The sequence below is a fragment of the Artemia franciscana genome, chromosome 5 (genome assembly GCF_032884065.1).
Source record: "Artemia franciscana chromosome 5, ASM3288406v1, whole genome shotgun sequence".
NCBI classification, from domain to species: domain Eukaryota; kingdom Metazoa; phylum Arthropoda; class Branchiopoda; order Anostraca; family Artemiidae; genus Artemia; species Artemia franciscana.
Genome location: NC_088867.1, coordinates 6,419,951 through 6,436,400, shown reverse-complemented (window position 1 = coordinate 6,436,400; position 16,450 = coordinate 6,419,951). Strand labels below are relative to the sequence as shown.

The 16,450-nt window shown below is 35.4% G+C and overlaps 1 protein-coding gene across 1 annotated transcript in view; it reads left to right on the top strand.

The window, feature by feature from the left end:
• LOC136026928 (uncharacterized) overlaps positions 1-15,881 on the top strand; it is a 44,919-nt gene extending 29,038 nt beyond the window's left edge. The window contains exons 3-4 of the mRNA XM_065703774.1: positions 1,818-2,044; positions 11,183-15,881. Of these exons, the coding sequence (XP_065559846.1) occupies positions 1,818-2,044; positions 11,183-14,030 (3,075 nt within the window). The 3' untranslated portion in view covers positions 14,031-15,881. The remainder of the gene's footprint in view (positions 1-1,817; positions 2,045-11,182) is intronic.
• The last annotated feature ends 569 nt before the right edge of the window (positions 15,882-16,450 follow it).

The following is a 16,450-nucleotide window of genomic DNA, read 5'->3' as shown; positions in this document are numbered from 1 at the left end:
TTAAATGTGACTGATTTGACTGCGACTTCATATACTTCGAGAAGTTGCCTGCGTTCCACCACCTGGTGTATATCCCAGAGCGCTATGTGCACCGCAAAGCTCCGCCATTCTTAGCACAATCCCCGCAGCTCTTGGCACCCTTTTATCACTCTTGCCCCACGCAACCTGGTATACATGAGTCGGTTACCCCTCGATACACTTTCTGCGTGGTCATTTTCTTGTACAACCGGTCTCCAGAACAGATTTTTATGATAGAATCCACCTGCGATAGTTAGTTTTTTGCTCCTTAAAAGCAATTAACGTGGTGTATGTTTAGCATCCACTGCACGTATTCTTGCTGCGTTTAGTAGACATCTTAACGGACGGTCGTGATTTGAAATTTGACAAGATACATGAAACCTCGTTATGTGTTTCGACACCTGTTCATATTTAATCAAGTAGATTATTGAATAAGGCAGGCTTCATCGAATCTATTTTACATGACTAGAAGGAGTCAAATTATTAATTTAGCTGAGGACTCATACTTTTAAAACCAATAAAACATACAAATCAAATTTAAAAATTATTTCCAACTTCGACGAAGAGTGGTTCTGATAGGTATTGATAAAAGTGGAAGTAGAAATTCGTATTATTTTCGGAGGAAAAACGGTATTAAATGATATTCGGGAAAATTTCAGACTGGTTTTTGCTTCTTTTTTTCTTTTTTTGTGTATCTGTGGTACTGTCACCCTTAACATGTATAGAGAGGAAGAAGGTGGCTGTGGATATATGCCTTAAATCTTCGGAATATAGTGAATTTCCCCTACGATACTGTCCATACAATTTGCTCTTTTTACGCTTTTCATAATTAGTCTAGGAAAATTGTGAAAAGATGGGGTCAATCTCAAACAAATTGCTATACAAATGATTATTTCAGTGCCCGACCCAAAACTATGTGCTGATTCCAAACCCAAAAAGTTTACCGCTCTAGCTCTTTCACAATCTGAGTTTTTTTTTTTAGGTTGAATTTGAGGTAAAAGCGTTGAGTAAATACCAGCAAATGTAATTAGATATGTCGTCTCTACGCTTTTTTGTTGTTGATGAGCATGAAACTAAAACAAAAGAATTGTTTGGGGCTTAAAGCTTTGAGGGAGAATGAGTTGGGGGAGAGGTTCTAGGAAAATTAAGAAAAAAGGGTCAACCTCAAACAGATTGAATTTCAAACAAATTCAACCTCACCCCTAAAAATATGTGCTTCCGATTCTGATTCCGAAATCATATCTGCTCTAGATATTTCACTAATCTAAGTTTTTTGAGGTTGAAGCAAAGAATATTGATTGAGTAATTACCAGCAAATATGATTAGATATGTCATTTCTACGCTCTTTTTTTGCTGATGTACATGAAACTAAATGTTTAAAAGAATTTTAAAAGTCAAAAGAATTGTTTTGTGCTTAAAGCTTGGCAAAGCTATTTAAAAATTTGTTCTTCAAGGAGACCATCCTTGGAAGACCATTCCACCTCTGAAGACCATCGTCTTCCAAGGTTTCCGGCACCAACTGTTTCGCAGTTTAGAACAGCTTGTTGCTTTTCAATTGCCATAAGCCACAAGCGTCGAACACTTGCCCTTGCAATTACAGTAAAACGCGGAGAAAAGGGAAGGCGGTCCTAGTGATCTATCTGAATGCACAGGTCGTAATTATCATTTCCGCACAATCTAGCCATACTCCAATGGATCCAGTCGACACTCAACATTTTTCCACGCTTGTACAAACATTCTGTTTATCTTTAGTATAACTGATGTTCTTTCATCTCGTATTCATCGTATGCTTTTTCCAGATTTTACATCTGCCATATGCGCAACAGGAAGAAAACATCCCTGGACCTTTGGGCCATATACAAGCCACCGGGTTCGGCACCATCTTATTTGGCTCAACTGCAACCATGGGCTGCATCCCAGTTAGGAAGATCCAAGAAAATGAGTGTACAGACATCATTAGCAAAAATGACCTAGAATCAAACAAGGACATTTATAGAGTTGCGGCCAAGAAAGCTGTTCCTTATAGGTTAGAACTATGGTTTTTTCCTTTCCTTTCTGATGTTTGACTTGCTTTACAGCTCTGTCGTCTAACATTCTTAATACTTTCCAAGTTAATTGCCAAAACTAATTGCTAAGCTTGCTCAGAGGGGTGAATAACGGAGTAATATTTGCTTGATCAATCTTCGTTCCAGCTTTAAATTGGCTGCTGATACTCCCTTTGGGAACAACATAGCAAGTGATTTTCTCAACTGTATCAAAAGGGTGAAAATGTCAGATACAACCTTCTGGCGTAAGATAAAAAAAAAGTGATAAGAAAGTGTAGGATAAAAAATGTTTCGGCTATGCAAATATCATCGGGGTTTTCAACTTTTTGTTCCACGATTGTTCATCCAAAAATATGTCCATCTTGAAATATCAAAAACTAGAGGTTATATTTTTACCTGTTTTATTATTGACCAAAAGATGCTTTGTAAACCTTTTTCAAAGCGTCCAATTAGTATCAAATGTAATGAAAACGAAAAAAAAAGCCATACAAGACACTCATAAAAAATGACTTAATTTGAAAGCACAAAACTCTTACTTTTGGGAAAATCCTTTACTTACGACATCTCTATCGATAGCATAACTGGAAGAGGCTAAGGTCTTGATTGCTAAGAAACTTTTTTTTATTGTATGAAAATTTAAGAAGATTTTGTTTCTGTCTTATAAGTCAAATTTGCCACAATAGTATGCTAAATCTAAAAGACATTTTTCGATAAAATTATCCCCAGGAAACTGCATTTCAAAATCTAAAGGGACACACGACCCTCTCCCCAATGATGTTATTATCAGTATCGATAGTATAACTGAAAGATGCTAAGGAATTGATTGCTTAGAAAGTCTTTTTTATTCTATGAAAATTTAAGAAGATTTCGTTTCTGTCTTATAAGTCAAATTTGCCACAATATTATCCTGAATCTAAGCCTATTTTTATGAATAAATAAACCCAATTTAATCATTTCCGGTCGTTTAACATTTTGGCATTAATTCCAAGGGGTATAGAAACTTGTCTAAACAGGAAAAGACAAGTTATTCAAGTAAAAACTAGGTCATTGGTCATCACTTGAATTTTTGTGGGAGTCAGTGTATAGCCCAGGGATATATTTTTCGAAGCTATGTATCAAACAGTTCGTGGTAACGAACTTTAGTAAGGAGCGACCCGGCTCAATAGTAACCAAAACTCTAAAAAATGGAATTTTGATATCAATAGCTACATCAAAAGAATCGCATTTTAATGAAAGCCATTTAATAGCCAAAAAAAAATAAGAAAAAGAAAATAAGAAAGATTTTAAATAAGAAAGCCATTTAGGCAAAAAAAAAATGCAAATTTGGTTTTAATTATTCCTCTGCGGAGAGCCAAAATCAAAACATGCATTGATTCAAAAACGTTCAGAAATTAAATAAAAAAACAAGTTTTTTTAACTGAAAGTAAGGAGCGACATTAAAACTTAAAACGAACAGAAATTACTTCGTATATGAAAGTTTTTTACTGTTTTAAAAAGTAGAGTTGAGAGAAAGTGCCAAACCTTAGCGTAAAGAGTAGGACGTTGATGAGGAAGTTTCATATACGAAGTAATTTCTGTTCGTTTTAAGTTTTAATGTCGATCCTTACTTTTAGTTAAAAAACTTGTTTTTTTTATTCAATTTTATTAATACATTTATATTTTTTTTAAATAAATTTAATTATATGTTTTGAAGAGTTATTCTATTTTACTCAATGATAATAGCTGCATTTAAAAACTATTAAACCATATACAAGAATACTACTATGACAAGAATCTGTAGCAAGAAATGGTAGATTTGTGCATTCAAATTTTGTTAATTAACGAAAATTTTGTTAAAATGTGACCTGAAAACGTTTGGGAGGGGTGGCACTAATGAAGAATTTGCCCCTGGCGCAGGAGAGGCCAGAATTCTATTTGTTTATCCCCCCCTTCCTTATATGGGTATTTCATCAGCCTACTTAATTCCATTTTATGGGTACTGTTTATTGCATTTTCTTAAATAGCCAATCTTCTTGTCAATTAGTGAAAATACCTGGTAAGGTACTTAAATCCAATTCTTTGCAAAGTCAATAATCATTTTGCGATCCATCGTTTTGATTTTCATGGAACGAATAGCAATCTTGTTTTCTTGTTTTATTTCGCCGTTCCAGAATGATCTGATATTTTGTGGATAACCAGAAAAGGCGCTTGGCAACTGCCACTTTTAAGATTTGTCCGTTGAATATGCAAATTTTGTTGTCAGCAGAAGCATGTATTGATTTTTTTTTGTAATGCCAAGTTTGAACGAAGAACTTCGAATTAGGTACCTAGACATGGCGCAAGAATTCAAGTGATCAACCCAAATAATAATCTGTATTTCAACAGAATAAAGCCATGCGATTGTCGGGGAATTATGTTATAGGTTTTAATAACATAGTAAGTTATGTTGCTTCAAGTGTGAGAGCATGAGCGTATCCAGGATTTTGTTCGGGGGTTGGTATATTTGGAGTAGGTTTACAGAAAAAGCGTCAAGTTTTTTTTTTATATGCTTCTTTGTTACATTTTCACAAGTCGGCCAGTTTTTGGGGGTTGGGGTGAACCTGGTAACTCCTCCTTGAATATGACCTTGCTTCAAAGGACTTTATATAGGATGAATTCGTGATTACTAAGCCATTTCGCTTATCAATTCTGGAAGTACCAAAGAGAATGGGAAATTTGAAATAGGATTTGAATCTTCAGCGACTTGATTGAAGATAAGGATTAAAATCTCCTAGTACCACAAACAGGCGTCTGGCGACTTCATTAAAATGCAGAAAATTCCAAATAAACTTGGATATTGGATATAGTTAATCTGCAAACGTTGCGTCGTCTTGGCCGAATTGAACCTCTTAAATTGGAAAGCTACCTACATCAGAGGGAAATATAGCGAAAACATAGGGGCCGTCCTCTTTCAATAATCACATACACAAGGTGGCGCGTAATAGTAGTAACACATTGGGTATTAAAAGAAAACTAGCTTAGGCTCAGTTAAAATCTTCGTTATAGGTATATTTTTTATTAAATGAATATATGGAGATGATATTTTGATTGGGTTAGGTTAAATATTTAATATAATGTGTCGTAAGATCCCACCCACCATAATTCTTTGTCGTAGTTTTCATAGTTTTGTTACTAAAGAACCAAACTTCATTTCTCGAGTGTGTATCATACAATACGGAAGTACCTTACATTGCAATAAATACTATACATACAAATATACTCCGCAAAAATTTCTATTGGTTTAGTTCGTCTAAGCCACATAATACTGGGACAACATTGGAATGATTTTAATTTCCAAATTGACTGGAAACTTGCCTACTGTTTGGTGTTTTTGAATTAATGCATGTTTGATTTTGGCTCTCCGTACATAAATTATTAAAATAAAATTTGCATATTAATTTTTTTTTTTTTTGGCTTAATGGCTTTCTCTTAGTTTTGATCAGACGATTTTGAGAAATAAGGGGTGGGGAAGAAGGCCTAGTTGCCCTCCAATTTTTTGGTTACTTAAAAAGGCAACTAGAATATTTTTAACGAACTTTTTTATTAGTAAAAAAAATATACGTAACTTACGTAACAAACTTTTATATTCTTATATTTTTAATTACATGTATGAGGGAGTTTGTCCCCTCGTTAATACCTCGCTCTTGACACTAAATTTTAAGTTTTGTCCTAATTCTTTAAGAAGGACCCCTGAATCAGAGAGGCCGTAGAATAAATAGTTGAAATTACTAAAAATGCTTTAGCGTAAAGAGCGAAGTATTTATCTCCTCCTAAATACCTCGCTCTTTATGCTAAAGCATTTTTGAGCCCCTCATATGCGTAATTAGAACCCCTCATATGCGTAAAAATCTCTGTTCGTTTTAAGTTTTAATGCTACTGCTCACTGTCAATTGAAAAAAAATTTCATGTTTATATTTTCTTTGTTTCTTTAATAGTAATGCTAGAAAATCCTAGGCCCTTTTCATTGGATTTCTCTTCCCCCATGAAATATTCCTCCAAGGAAAGATCCTCCCACATAGCCCCCTCACATCAACCCCACACCCAAATCAAAAAAATCCCCCTAAAAACGTCGATACGCTTCCCAATAGCCATTACTGTATATAAACATTGGTCAAAGTTTGTAACTTGCAGCCCCTCCCCCAGGGACTGTGGGGGAGTAAGTCATCCCCAAAGACATAGTTATTATGGTATTCGACTATGCGGAAAAAAATGGCTATCTCAAAATTTTGATCCGTTGACTTTGGGAAAAAATCAGCTTGAGAGGGGGCCTAGGTGCCCTCCAATTTTGTTGGTCACTTAAAAAGGGTACTAAAACTTTTCATTTCCGTTAGAATGAGCCCTCTTGCAACACTCTAGGACCACTTAGTTGATACGATGACCCCTGAAAAAAATGATAATAAAAAATAAGATAAAAATAAATGAATAAATAATAATTAAAAAAAATAAAATAAAATAAATAAAAATAAATAAATAATAAAAAAAATAAAAAAAAAATAAAAAAATAAAAAAAATAAAAAAAAATTAAAAAAAATAAATAAAAAAAATAAATAAATAAAAAAATAAATAAAAAATAATAAAAAAATAATAAAAAAAAAGAAATAAAAAGAAATAAATAAATAAAAAGAAATAAATAAATAAATAAAAAGAAATAAAAAAATAAACACGCACCCGTGATCTGTCTTCCGGCAAAAAAATACGAAATTCCACATTTTTGTAGATTTGACCTTGAAATTTTTTCTAATGGGTTCTCTGATACGCTGAATGCGATGGTGTGATTTTCGTTAAGATCCTATGAATTAGTGGGTGTTTCCCCCTATTTTCCAAAATAAGGCAAATTTTCTCAGGCTCGCAACTTTTGATGACAAAGACTAAATTTGATGAAACTTATATATTTAAAATCGGCATAAAAATCCGGTTCTTTTTATGTATCTTTTAGCATCGAAATTCCGTTTTTAGAGTTTCCTTTACTATTGAGCAAGGTCGCTCCTTACTACAGTTTGTTACCACGAACTGTTTGATCCAGTTCGTGGCAACGAACTGTAAGGAACGACCCGGATCAATAGTTACCGAAACTTTTAAAAACGGAATTTTGACACCAATTAATATATAAGGGAATTGGCTGAATATGCTGATTCCAAATATATGAGTTTCATTAAGCTTAGTTTTACCCATCAAAAGCTACGAGCCTGAGAAAATTTGTTTGATTTTTAAAAAAGGGGAAAGACCCCCCTAGAAGTCTTAGAATTTTAATGATAATCATACCATCAGATTTAGTGTATCAAAGAACCCTACTATAGGGGTTTCAAGCTCATATCTGCAAAAATGTGGAATTTTGTAATTTTTGCCAGAAGAAAGATAATGGATGAGTGTTAATTTGTTTCTTTATTATTTTTTTTAGGGGCGATCGTATTGACCCAGTGGGCCTAAAACGTCGAGAGAGGGCTCATTGTAACGGAAATGAAAAGTACTTGGTGCCCTCTTCAAGTGACCAAAAAATTGGAGGGCAGCTAGGCCCCCTCCCACGCCACTTTTTTCCCAAAATTATCCGATCAAAATTTTGAGATAGATCTTTTCTTCAGCATCGTTGAAAAGCCCAGTAACTATGTCTTTAGAGATAAAATGACCCTCCCCCCCTACAGTCCTGGGGGAATAAGTTGTAAAAATTATCCACTGTTTTATTTGCTATTGGGAAGTATACATGTATTTTTCGGTTGGGGAGGAAGAAGATGAATTTTCTGATGGGAGGATTTTGCACGGGGAGAATTTTCCATGGAGAGGGAAATTTCCAAGGGATGAGCTTTTCAAGGGAAGTTTTACACTAGGCGAATTTACCAGAATTCCTATACGAAATTTCTTTATATGTCTCGCTTTCTCCTTACCGATTCAATTTTAGGCGTAGAGATGTTAAGGGTAATTATCTGGGGTAAATTTCCACCTGGATTGAATTGCCCAGAGGATATTTTATTGGGAATAGAGATTTTTCCGTGGAGGTGGAGCTAGTTATCTTGGTGTTATTTAAAAAATGATCAGAAATTAAATATAAAAAAACAAGTTTTTTCAATTGAAAGTAAGGAGCAACATTAAAACTTATAACAAACAAAATTATTACGTATATGAGGCGGGTTTGTCTCCCCTCAACACCTCGCTCTTTGTGCTAAAGTTTAAGTTGTGTCCCAATTTTGAACAAATAACTCCTGAAACGCAAGGTTTGTTGAATTAGAACAATAAGTAGCTTTTTTTTATAGTGCCGAAAAATTGTAGCGTGAAGAGCGAGTTGTTTAGGAAGAGGCAACCGGTTTTTTTTTTTTTTTTTTTTTTTTTTTTTTTTTTTAATTTAATGAAGCCTAGAGACAAACATTTTTCTGATGGCAATGGAAAAGTATTTAAATTAAATTAAAGGTATATAAAAATGAAAAAAAGTAATTAATTACAAAAAATACACAAAACCATAGCCTACTTACAAAAACTAAGATATATTACTTTCAGTATTCAGTTCTGTTGAGCAATGCCGAAGCGTTGGATATCAAACAGGTAATTGAGCGACCCGGGTCAATAGTAACCGAAACTCTAAATAACGGAATTTTTACAACAATAGTTACATCAAAAGAATCGTATTTTAAAGTTGATTGTAAATATACAAGTTTCATTAAGTTTAGAATTACCCATCAAAATTTACGAGCCTGAGAAAATTTGCATTATTTTAGAAAATAGGGGGAAACACCCCTTAAAAGTCATAGAATCTTAACGAAAAAATCACACCACCAGATTCAGGGTATCAGAGAACCCTGTAGTAGATGTTTCAAGCTCCTATCTACAAAAATGTGGAAGTTTTTATTTTTTGCCAAAAGACAGATCACGGATGCGTTTTTTTTTTTTTTTTTTTTTTTTTTTTTTTTTTTTTTTTTTTTTTTTTTCAGAGGTGATCGTATTGACCCATTGGTCCTAGAATGTTTTTCTCATTCTAACGGAAATTAAAAATTCTAGTGCCCTTTTTAAGTGACCAAAAAATTGGAGTCCCAAAGTCACCCAATAGTTACTTTTGGGAAAAGTCTTTTTTCCCAAAGTCACCGGATCAAAATTTGGAGATAGCCATTTCATTCAGCATAGTCGAAAAACCTAATAACTATGTCTTTGAGGACGACTTACTCCCCCACAGTACCCATGGGAGGGGCTGCAAGTTACAAACTTTGACAAGTGTTTACATATAGTAATGGTTATTGAGAAGTTTACAGACGCTTTCAGGGAGATTTTTTTTGGTTATGTGGGAGGAACTTTCCGTGGAGAAATTTGTAATGGAGAAAGAAAATTTCCATGAAAAGGGCGCAGGATTTTTTAGCATTCTTCTCAAAGAACAATGAAAAAGTAAATATGAAAAGTTTTTTCAACTAAAAGTAAGGAGCAGTATTAAAACTTAAAACGAACAGAAATTATAATTGCATTAACATATGAGGGGTTCTCGTCCTCCTAATACCTCGCTCTTTACGCTAAACTAATTTTATTAATTTCAACTATTTATTCTACGGCCTTTGTGATTCAGGGGTCATTCTTAAGGAATTAGGACAAAATTTAAGCTTTAGTTTAAAGAGCGAGGTATTAACGAGAAGGTGAACCTCCTCATATACGTAATACAAACATAAGAATTTAGAAGTTCGTTACGTAAGTTAATTCGTAAGTTACATATATTTTTACTAATAAAAACGTTCGTAAAAAATTAAAAGTTCTAGTTGCCTTTTTAAATAACCAAAAAATTGGAGGGTAACTAGGCCTACTCCCCTGCTCCTTTTTTCTCAAAATAGTCCGACCAAAACTATGAAAAAGCCATTTAGCCGTAAAAATAAATTAATATGCAAATTTCGTTTTAATTATTCATGTGCGGAGAGCCAAAATCAAAACATGTATTAATTCAAAAACGTTCAGAAATTAAATAAAAAAAACAAGTTTTTTTCAACTGAAAGTAAGGAGCGGTATTAAAACTTAAAATGAACAGAAATTACTCCGTATATGAAAGAGGCTGTTCCCCACTCAACGCCCAGCTCTTTACGCTAAAGTTTTTATTGTTTTAAAAAGTAGAGTTGAGAGAAAGAGTCAAACTTTAGCGTAGAGAGCGGGGCGTTGAGGGGGGGGGGGCAGCCCCTTTCATGCTGGACCTAGCAAAGAAACTAGACTAAGTATAAATAAAATGTATTTTATTGTGATTAAACGTTTAAAGATTTAATTTCGTTGTATGACTAACCGAGAGGTTCAAAATCAGGTAGTATCGACGGAGGTAAGATTTGGGCCCTTCTCCTTCCCTCCGTAACCCTAAGATTCTCTGATGCTCTTTGGCATCTTTCTCCACAGTTTAGTTTCGTTGTAATTCATCCATCTCTATAATCAAGAATCGAGGTAATCAAACAGTTCGTGGTAACGAGGAGCGACCCGGCTCAATAGTAAACGAAACTCTAAAAAACGGAATTTTGATACTAAAAGATACATAAAAAAAGTAATCAGATTTTCATGCTGATTTTAAATATATAAGTCTTCATCAAATTTAGTATTTGTCATCAAAAGTTACGAGCCTGATAAAATTTGCCTTATTTTGGAAAATAGGGATAAGCACCCCCTAAAAGTCATAGAATCTTAACAAAAATCACACCATCACATTCAGCGTATCAGAGAACCCTACTGCAAAAGTTTCAAGCTCCTGTCTACAAAAATGTGGAACTTCGTATTGTTTGCCAGAAGACCGATCACGAATGCGTGTAAGTAAGGAGCGACATTAAAACTTAAAACGAACAGAAATTACTCTGTGTATGAAAGGGGCTGTTCCCTTCTCAACGCCCCGCTCTTTGCGCTAAAGTTTTTAATGTTTAATAAAGAATTAAGAATTGAAAGAAAGAGTCAAACTTTAGCGTAAAGAGCGGGGCGTTGAGACGGGAACAGCCCCTTTCACACACGGAGTAATATCTGTTCGTTTTTAGTTTTAATGTCGCTCCTTACTTTCAGTTTAAAAAATTCAGTTTTTTTCATTTAATTCTTTTCAAAGGACAGCAACAAAAAACACCTATAAGGCTTTCCATTCAACGAAGACGAAAGAGTTTATCATCATTTTTTTCTTCTAGATGTGGAGCAGTTACGGAGTATTACCCCCGAACTTGGAAAGGGATTATTGTTACCATACGACGGCTCATCGATGTCGACTTAAAACTTGGTTCGCCGAACAGCGCATCTCAAAATTTATTGATGGTTGAACTGGAAAATCTACGGGTGTTGAATGCACCAGGTATTCTGCATTTTTTTGGGGTCATACCAACCCAGGAACACCATCAAATATCTTTGGTTTATGAAAGAGTCCAATTTGGCTCATTACATAGATGTATGCACGAGTTGCCTGTACAAGAATTTGGCCTTAAAAAAAAGCTGACCTTTCTTTGCCAAATTGCCACTGCCCTGAAATTAGTCCATAATATGGGCTTTTTACATCTAGCAATATCCTCTCATTCCGTTCATATTATTAGCCCTACTCAGGCAAAACTGGGCAATTTCGAGTTTGCCATCCGCGCCCGAGGCGAGTTGGAAAATTGCGTTTATGTTCAGCGCCCTTGGGATGTGTTTAAGAACATTTACTGGAGATGGATGTCACCGGAAGTAATGAAAAGAAAAGTGCCTACAAAAGAGTCGGATATTTTTTCTCTGTGTATGGTGATAGTAGAAGTTTTTACAGGAAAACTGCCATGGGAGGACAAAGATTTTAAAGATGTGCTTGAATTGATAAGTCAAAAAATGGAAGAATCTAAAAAGTACAATAAAAAGAATCCTGTCACCAATGTTGGACAATTTCCAACACTTATCCGAAGACTGTTAAGAGCTGGGCTGGATGTACAGCCGCAAATGCGCTGTGACTCTTCGGAAGTCGAATTTATGCTCGAGCAGCAAATTATAGCGATTTCTAAAACAGAAGAAGGCATCAGACCGAGCCTTGATCAGTCACATTCAGTCGGTAAGATATCTTTTAGAAAGCCCCTTCGAAACGAGAGTGATTCGGACTCAGAGATATCGTGTTCAAGTCAAGAGAGGTTTGTGACTGCTAGAGATTCTGGTGTTTTTGGCACTCCAGAAGTAACTGATGAATGCGCAGAATCAGTGAGCTCTTCATCTTCCAAACCCTATGTACAGCAAAAGGTAGAAACTCTCGTCCGAAGATTTAGTACAAAAAGAGATTTTGTCAAGCCAACAAGTTCAGGGGACAATACAGTTTATCAGAGTGTTTCCAGCAGTCCCATCCAAAGCAAAAGTTTTTCAAGGCGGTTTTCGCTTCCGTCACGATCGAAGAAAAACGAGACAAGCTCTTTCGATTCGGCAGTTAAAGTGTCCTTTTTCCCACAGCAGCCAAAACACAGATCGGGAAACGATTCGTCTGGCTCATCCTGGGGTAATATATTGAGCTCAAGCAAAGCCGGCATATTAAAACTTACAAAGAGGACGTTGTCTACTGAACTAAAATCGGCAGACGTGAGCAAAAATAATACCGACTACTATTCTATCCAGCAATCGCTAGATACAGTGGACAGCCCACCTGAGCCAATTTACGCCAAGGTTCAAAAGGGCAAAAAATCTCTCTCGAAAAATGGATCATCAAAAGTTATCCCACCTCCCCCTCCGATGCCAAAAATTACCCTAGAGCCCCGAAAACCAGCAAGCCACTTTAGCTCCCCGACAGTTTTTGTTCCACCAACAAAAAAGGATGAGCATAGAGTACACTCAAGAGATGAGAATCGATACACACACATTCCATCTGATATCAAGTCTGTTGTTGCCCAGCCCAGACACGTAATAGAAAAACAAGAAGAATTCGATAGATCTGAATGGCGCTGTATTCTTTCAAGGGCTAATTCAAGTGCTGTTTGTACTCGAACTGAGAATTTTTGCAGTAAAGGCACGCAGACTGATGTTTTCCAAGAAAATTCAAGCGATGAGGTTAAGCGTTACTTACAGACAGATTCTGATGACAATTCTAGCGGATCTTATAAATTGTCTCAACCGCTGATGGTGTCAACTCCTCAGAGAGTCGGTGCTATTCACAATCTTGGTCGAGCCCCATCTAAAAACGCCAAAGATGCTTTGGTTGGGAGTTATGACGAGTTTTCCAGGGGAAATATTGTAGAGACAAGCTCACCTTTTACTATTGAAGAAAAAAAGCGGTGTGTCAGTTTTTACGAGCCAGGAATAGTTCCGCAAAGACCGAGTCGGGGGAAAAATAGCAAAGAGTCATCTAGTAATGGATCTCTGTATGAGACTGCCAATGAGGTGAGCCAACCTGAAAAGTTTTTTTGTGTGCCGCCCCCTGACTTACAGAAGCCGAAAGCTAAATTATCTCCTCCTCCCCCCAAACCAGCCCGAGTAAATCTGACCAGCTGGCCTTTGGTGCCTTATGACGACTCTGTACCTGCGTCCAAAGATACTAGTTTTATATCTGAGAAAATTGAAGTGAAAAAAGACACAAACCGAGGCAGTGCGAATGTGGACCCTGTTGTTTCCGAAAATTTTGAAAGTGTAATCGAGCATTCAAGTGGCAACACTGCATCCACTCCAAGTAGTGCTTCAACCATAATTGATACCACAAATCCCATTGGCTGGGAGAATTTAGCTATTGAAGAAATGATTCCAAAGACTGTTTTAGTGAGTGAAGCCATTACTGAAAATTCTCATCTATGTCATAATCACATTCAACATGTGCAAAATAACCTAGTTGGATTTGAACCATGTGCTTCTGATGGCTGCCCCGTTGAAGACGAGGAAAATAACAGAAATGAGAATGTAGAAAATCAGATGATACAAAACCCGTCTACTGACCTAGTGTCCGTTGTAGAGAGTGTTCTGGAAACAGTGAACATTAAGGAAGAAACCGCTTATTTGTCTGTTGTTGAGGACCAGGGAGGCAATGAGGCAGTTAATTCTGCCAATCAGTGAATTCATATGTATTTATCCCTTTTTGTGATTGACTGGTCTTTATCTTTTTTTTTTTTACTTTTAATTGTTTCTAGTTTCCATTTGCAAAACTTGGAAAGACCTTGAATGGGAGGGGAAAAGTGGATAGGCTGCTAGAATAAAGTTTCCTGGGTAATGAAGATGAGTGTAAAAGAATATCTGCTTGAAATAATGCTGAATATTATGTTTAACTAACATATTTAAGCAATTTAGTTAAGTAAAATAGGTACAACATAAAGTAATATAGACAAATTTGATTAACTTCTGACTTTTTGAGAAACCAATTAGACCCATGAGAAATCAAGTTTTTTGGAATCAAATATTTTAACACCGAAGTCTTTGATTCACTCATATTATATCCTAAAACTAATCAGTAGTAACCCAAATGATAAATGGGCCATGAAACGGAGATCAGCACCGCCGGTTTGGACCTTAAGGGTCTAGTGCCGTCTTACTTACAAATGATAAATCATTTTTTTTATAATGAAGTATTTTCCAAAGAAATTTGAACAAATCTATTCTAAAATTGTTAAATTCATTTGACCTTCTTAAATGCTCATGCACAAAAGCTATCATAAACAAAATGTTTGTTTAAATAATTTTAAATTTAGCTCATTAACATAGCCGACAGAAGTAGTGCCCCTGTTTCTGTATAGCGCCAACTATTTCTACTTTTATGTTTATTTTTCGTTGAGTTATTTTGTCCTTATGTATATATTCATTTAAGTTGAACAGATGCTAAGACAGCGTGGTATTTTTTTCAGAGAAATAGTATTTTTTTTGAAGTGACAATTTATACATAACTGAGAAATGTCTATAAAAAAATGGTCTCTGTTTCTGTTAATACAACTTGTAAAGATATTCGCCTGTCTTGGCCAGTGTTTGGTTTCCTTATTTTCAACTATGTGATATTCTTAAGAAATAACGAATGTATAGAGTAAGAGTGCTCAAGAATTAATCTTTAAGATGTGATATTCCTAAGAATTATTTTTAGACTATATTTTATTGACTATCTGAATTATGGTTACAAAATGTATTTTTTTTTCCTGCAAATTTTGTGGAAATTTCATTCAATAAAATTAATTTGGAACTACATCCAGTCCAGGTGATTTTTCACACCATATTGTAGCCATTATTTAAGATAGTGCCTTTATTTTTGTTTTTATATGGTGGAAGGGGGACATTTCCGCTAGTTTGTTATATTGCGTATTTAGATTTCATTTTTTTTTATTATTAGTAACCTGAATACAAACTTCAAAGCGAAATTGGAACCTGATAGTTTCAGTGTAATTGTTTTATATCAATCCTAAATAGAAGCTGTTGTTGTTTTAGAGGGGGGGGAGGTGGTAATGAGGCTGTCGATTTACTTGGAGAATTAGTGCTCCGAATATTCTTAATTTTATGCCATCTAATGACAATCTGTGTTTTCTAGTCATTGTACATGAGAGGCATGGTTTTATGGCAATGGCCTAGCTAGTTCTGCGGGGAGGGGGGTTAGGCAGAACGTCCCCAAGCACAACACGTGTTGGGGTGGTATTTAGATATATCTCGTGGACGATAGATCGGGGGTCTGCACCTCTGACTGATATCGCCCCTGGGCACTAACAAATCCATCTACACCTCTGCCTATACCCTCTCTCTCTCCCTCTGAATAGCATTCCTGGAACATCGGCGCCATATTTGTGTCAAAATTTGTGTTTAATAAATTTATTTTATTTTTAAAGCTGTTAGTGTTACGTTCTCTTTTTTTTTGATTAATTGGTATCGCTGAGTGTTAAATAGCGATCTGTAATGTGATTCTTTGATGAAAATAAAAAATGTTTAAGTTTTAAAGTTTAAGATATTTTTCTGGAGCTATCCAAAATAATTAACACTAGCTGTAGATTATCGGTCTTCCAAGGGCATGTACTTATGATGGTATTCAAAGGTGCTAAATAGCGGTTGCGTCTTAACCCTCTATAAGCCAGGTCGGGTGGGGAGGGGTTTAGACCTGTGAATTATCTTTGGCGAATTTAGAATCATTTGCCTGCTAATTTGTCTATTTTTTTTTTAATATCGATTTCAAGCCTCAAAATCCTGTTAACCCTGGGGTCACCTCCCTCCCCTCCCTCTTTAGCCCTTTTCTATGGGTGCCTGTGTTTCTTTGTTACAAATCCCAACTTCTTGCAAATCCTTTTTCATCTTAATAATTGGAAACGAAAATTTCTTCATTTCATCATTAAATATAATTCATTATGCCCACTTTGTTTAGCCACCTGCCTATGATTTGAAAGCCACTTCATCAAATACCACTTCGGTATGCTCAACCCTACCCGATGTAAAGAAGGATCATCTTCAGTAAGAAGCATAATTTGCGCTTAACTTTTCAACACGTTTCCAATGCTGTTATTTAATGTTGTCTA